Source organism: Nematolebias whitei, chromosome 11, assembly GCF_014905685.2.
Source record: "Nematolebias whitei isolate Nwh7 chromosome 11, NemWhi1, whole genome shotgun sequence".
In the NCBI taxonomy this organism is placed as follows: domain Eukaryota; kingdom Metazoa; phylum Chordata; class Actinopteri; order Cyprinodontiformes; family Rivulidae; genus Nematolebias; species Nematolebias whitei.
The window spans coordinates 40,106,655-40,112,654 of record NC_056508.1 but is presented as its reverse complement, the minus strand read 5'-3'; the positions used below and the strand labels follow the sequence as shown (position 1 = coordinate 40,112,654).

Here is a 6,000-nt window from a genome sequence, read left to right as displayed (position 1 = left end):
TCACTCAAAGACATACAATAACGATACATTTCATTCTTATTCCCGATACACACTCTATACCCCCCAGGTCCAAGACATGTACCCGCCCTCTACAGGGGGCAGCCCATGCCCAAACCCAGGAGGTAAACCCATTCATTTCTATTTATTAACAAACCAGTTGTTGTCGTTTTGTTTTGAAACAACCCAATTCAAGATGGCTGCCACATCCACTGACCTTTAAAACAAAACTGGCTGTAAATCGGGTAATCTGTTTTACAAATATTGAGGTAAAGTGATTATTGGATGCACGTCTACAGCTATGCCACAGCTAATCAACATTAATCGACACAAATCACTCAGTGAATTTTACAGATGTTGAGCTAACATTTGGTGTGGTAGTAGCTGGGAATGATCCTCAACAAACACAATGAGCTCGAACAGATCACACATGCTCTCAACATATCACTTGAGACTGTAGATCACCGTTTAGACCAAAATGACTATTCCTTTTCATCATGAGATGAGTTTGTTGTATAATAGTAGCATGAAGGGTGGTGGGCGATGTGCAGGCTGCTGTTTAATAAGAGTTGGACAACTAAATGTTACACTGGGCTTCACGCCTGAATGCAGCACTTCTTTAACCGTTTTCTTTTTTTTATGATCAGAGACAGAAATCGCACTGAGTAGACAAACTGTTTCTTTGTGCGTTATGGAAACTCCAAATATTGTAGAAGTATCTCATGTGATTAACGAGTATAATTAGACTATCATGCTCTTCAGCAGAAGTTTCCTGCTGCAGTGCTGAGTCAAGCCCTCACATCCTCTGAACCTCACTCTTTCAGTTTTATTTCTTTTTTTTCCCCTGAACTGTGCAGCATTAAAAAAAAAAAAATAAAAAAAAAGTAAGCGCTGGTGCAATCAGTCCCGGCTGTGAAATGTGAATTTTTTTGTACCTCTTTTGTGTTAAGGCTTTAATATTTTAGTTGTTGTTGTTTTTTGATGGTACTTCTGATTTATTATAGGGAAACAAATTGGAACAAGTTGACAGAAAATACACACATTTTTTGTTACAACTTTACAACAAGGCTCTCTTTATAGATGGCTAATAAATAGGTTATAGATACATTATTAATTCCTCTATAAACACTTTATTCAAGGATTCAAGGTTTGTTATTTTCATTCACATCACATGTGGTATATGAGGTGGAATGAAACTATGTACATAGGGTCCCAGTTACATCCAACAAAAATACAAATTGTAAAGAAAAAACAGTAGTAAGATCCAAGACATGAATAATACACTAAACCAAGAATACACTAAATACACTAAACTAATAATACACTAAGCAATAATGGTACAAAACAATGCGCCGAGCAACAGCAGCACGAACATGAGTCTTTGTGAGTAGATGAGGACGAATAAACACAGCAACATGAAATAAATCAGCAGCATGAGATCAGCAGCATGGATAGTCAGCAGCACATCTCAACAATCAAGAGGCATTACAGTGATTATTCAGTGATAATCACTGAGTCTAACAGCAACAGGGTAGAAGCTGTTCCTCAGTCTAGTGGTTCTACACTTAATGCTCCTCAACCTTCTGCCTGAGGGGAGTGGGGCAAAAAGTGTGTGTGCTGGGTGAGTGGGGTCCTTCATGATGCAGGTGGCCCTCTTCCTGCATCTAGAGGTGTGGATGTCTGCGATGGTGGGGAGGCTGACTCCAACAGCCTTTATAAATCATTAATAACTCATTATGCATTAATTAAGGGAGACAAACAAAACGGATAAGTTTCTTGCCAAATATTGAGCCAAATCTCTTCAGTCATCAATTTAATCGAGAGTTGTTATATTAAACATTTCAGACTAAGTTACTACTTTGTGAGCACAATAAATATTTGTAAACCTAATTTTTTTTCAGGATATAATATTAGTTGTAGATACTTATAATACAGTGATAAAGTACAATATTATATGCTAAAAAATAGGTTTACAAAAGCTTATTGTGTTTACAAGGTAGTAACGTCGTCTGAAATGTTTAACAACTCTAGATGAAATGTATAGGTGGCAGATTCGGTCACTATTTGGCAACAAACGGGTCAGTTTTGTCTCCATCACCTTTAATTAATGCATAATAAGCAGTTCATATTTATAAAGTGTTCATAGAGGAATAAATAACATATCAATAAACTATATTTAATAGCCATCAATAAGGGGAGCCTTATTGTAAAGTGGTACCAATTTTTCTTTCAGTTACTTTCACTTTTAGGTGTGGGGTCCATCCTCAAAAGTTCATACATTTATATGGTTAAAAGGATAAAAAGGGAAGGACAATAAAATAAGTCAATGGCTGAACGGCTGGCCATAAACTGCAACACAGATTTCACGATGGTCTGCACTAAGACAAATCAAGTAAAGATTGGGCTCATGTTTGCTGCAGGTTTAAATCTTACTGTTTGCTTGTTTAGATGCTTTTAGTGTTTAGAGTACGAATGAGGCCAGTGAGGTTAGTGGATCGTGTTAGGCAGTGTGTAGATGTGTGTCTGTGTCAGGTCAGGGCTTGATTAGCGCAGCAGGGCGTAACAGTCGAGTCCAGCTGCTCCCTCCAGAAGTGTGCCATGACACACAACAAGGCCTCCAGTGAACAATCCACCAGCCAAGACGAGAGCGCTGCTCTGAAATTAATAAGACATATGGCGCATCGAGCAGCTGCCGACATCTGTACACAGGTTGTGTGAAGGAACACAAAGCTTTTAAGGTCGTTTTAAAAATGGTGGAATAGATCTAAAAGGGATCACCTGTTTGTCATTGTTAACCTTTTTGTATTTACTTTGCCTACACTCCTACGGTTATTGTTGTATTTTCCAACTATTTTTTTTCCCTCTTTCTTCCAGTCACCCCTGATCTGTTCCCAGAGACGACACTGGTGCCGTCTCTGCCGGTGATCCCGTCAGCGCGGTCCGGCTCCTTCTCTCAGAAGCCGCGGAGGCGCAGCAGCGGCGGAAGCGACAGCGCTGCCAGGCCCAAGCCGTTGCCCTCAGCCCGTAGGCCAGGCCCCAGCAGAGGCGGCATGGAGGTGGGCATGCGCGTGGTGCGCGGCCTGGACTGGAAGTGGGGGAACCAGGATGACGGCGAGGGGCATGTGGGCACCGTGGTGGAGATCGGGCGGCAGGGCAGCACCACGACCCCAGACAAGACTGTGGTGGTTCAGTGGGACAGCGGCACACGAACCAACTATCGGACTGGATACCAGGGAGCCTACGACCTGCTGCTCTACGATACTGCTCAAATTGGTAAGCACTCAAAACCCAGTTTCATTCTAAAATATTAAACTTTAACTTTTTTTAAGTAAAGCTAATTTTCATGAGTAACAGGCAAGGCTCTGTCAATTTTATAATTAATAACAGTAAAGTACAATATACATGGACTATCAAACATGGTTTAATTATGATCATACTTTTCATAACGCTGAACATCTCTGTGGTCAGATTCAATCAACTGGCGGCTCCCGGGCAACTCACAGTCCACAAGCTCATTCCATCTGGCCCATGAGCTAAACAAATTACATAGTCTAACACACGGCTCTGCCGCTGACGTTGGAAAAAGATAATAATGGCGTTGCGTTATATCAAACCTCCTGCTGACAACGTGAGGTCTGAGCCAGAGCCACGTTTACTTATTGTTGTTAATTAAACGTCTAGTTGACATTTAAGTTTAGACTCATCTTTCACTTTTTAACCAACTTTAGGCCTTTTTTTAAAGAGTTTAGATGTTGTTTAAACTTCTTTTCAACCCAAACACGCTCCCTGTGGTTGTTTGACTCAAAACGTGTTAGTTAAAAAAAATAAAAAATAATTTTTATTAAAGCCACACGGTCTTACTTGGCATTTATGATTATCTGTAAAACAAATATATATTTTTACGTCATTAATGTTTCCAAACATGGATTCAAGTTGTGTCACAAGATAAGAAAATTGTTTTAACTCCTTGTGCAAATTACAATCAAGGAAAATTTGATCTAACTTTGATCTACAGTACATCTATAGTTGAACTCAAAATGAATAAAACAGACCTTCTATATTTATTTAAAGAGTACCGTATTTTTCAGACTGTAAGACGCACTTTAAATCCTTTTAATTTTCTCAAAAATCAACAGTGAGCCTTATAATCCGGTGCACCTTATGCATTAATTCTGGTTGTGCTTACAGACCTCGAACCGATTTTATGTTGTACACGGCGCTCAGAAATCTGTCAAAATGTTAGTTTCATGTAATGTGCCTTATATTCCAAAAAATACAGTAAATAAAAAAAGCTGGCTTTTGAACGGCTTGCTTTGAAAAATGCTACTAATTTTTAAATATCACAATATAACTGGAAAAATTGTTCTCGTTGAGCTTGCTGTCATTTTCTCTTTCTCATATTATCGTGCATTTTTTATAATTGCTTGTCGTTGGTGCTCCCGAAACAGCCACAAATCCAATTTTAAAGGCTCGTCATCAACCGTCCAGTTCCATTTTGCTCTTAAATCACAACCATCAATGTTATGCTCATCATTTCAACCCTTCGGTGAACTGAAAATGAGAAGAAATGAGGAACAAAGTGGCTGGGAGTATTTTTCTCATGGTGTCTGTTCCTCTTCGTTGTTTTAAACGATTTCTTTTCATATTAGAGACTTATAAGTCACATCAGGAATGCTGTGAATGTTCTGTAACTTCACTATTTTACAGACTGAGACATGCTTGAAGCTAAAATGTGTTTCTCTCTGATGAAAGCAGAAATAAAAATAAGCAAACTCCTTAAATGCAGTTTTGAAAGTTTCTTTCCCTCCTTCACCGCTTCTTCCTTTTTCGCAGGGGTGCGTCACTCCAACATTATCTGCGACAGCTGCAAGAAGCATGGCATCATGGGAATGCGGTGGAAGTGCAAAGTGTGCTTCGACTACGACCTGTGCACCCAGTGCTACATGAACAACAAACACGATCTCGGCCATTCCTTTGAACGCTACGAGACGGCTCACTCCCAGCCGTGAGTACTGACGGCTCGCCTGCACAGATCGTACTAATTTAATCTTTATCTTTATTTTTGTCAGCATCAACGTGCGCAACTTTGACAATCAACTTAAGGAAGTGAGCTTTGTTTAGCTTTTTATCCTGCTGTCAACTTGCTTGACAGATGCAACTCATACAGACCAACAAATTTAGTCCGAGGTTCATTTTAATTGTTCTACATCCAAAATAAAATGCGCCTTTTTAGTTCGTGTCTTCATTTCCAAGCTTTAGATTGAAGCTGCTAATCAGTATTCCTTTTTTATACTGAAGAACTGGAGGATTATTTTAAACAATTAAAGCTGTTTGTAGACAGAAACTTTACAGTTTGCTGAACCTTGCAGAGACGCAACATCCAGCAAATCAATAAGCATCCTGCGTTTACATTTTGCAATTCTGAGTTTTAAAAAATAGCAAAGTGAAATGGAGATATGACAATTTTTTAAGCAATTTGTTTTTAACTACAAAAAGGTTTTTCATTTTATTAAATGTAAATGTGAACATAAAACACTCGCCAATCTTCTGAGTTCCTGTGTGAGACAGTGAGGCTTGATCAGGGATATTGAATTATACAAATGACTTGCCACAGTGCTTTTCAAAAAAGCATCGATTACATGATACACCTGCTTGCTATACTGGCTCCTTTCCTCTGTCCACTGCAGCTGTCAGCAATCTGTGGCACCATCAAGCTTTTCTCACACAGCTGATTTTCACCAAACACAGGTCTTCAAGCTTCTGTTATTCTGAGCAGATTTTTTTTTTCCTTTGCATGGTTTTGGTTAACAAATTACCGTATTTTTCAGATTATAAAGCGCACCGGATTATAAGGCACAATATCAACGAACGGGTCTGTTTTCATACATAAGGCGCACCGCATTATAAGGCGCATTAAGTGAAATAAAACAGTCGGATAAGTCAAACTTTATTCAACTCATTCACAATAATTCTCAACATTGTTCAGTTGTACCACATAAAATC

The 6,000-nt window shown here is 39.1% G+C and overlaps 1 protein-coding gene across 1 annotated transcript in view; it reads left to right on the top strand.

Annotated features, from left to right (window-relative positions):
* Window positions 1–6,000, top strand: part of mib2 (MIB E3 ubiquitin protein ligase 2) — a 45,162-nt gene that overhangs the window by 8,027 nt on the left and 31,135 nt on the right. The window contains exons 2-3 of the mRNA XM_037684529.1: window positions 2,872–3,270; window positions 4,831–5,002. Of these exons, the coding sequence (XP_037540457.1) occupies window positions 2,872–3,270; window positions 4,831–5,002 (571 nt within the window). The remainder of the gene's footprint in view (window positions 1–2,871; window positions 3,271–4,830; window positions 5,003–6,000) is intronic.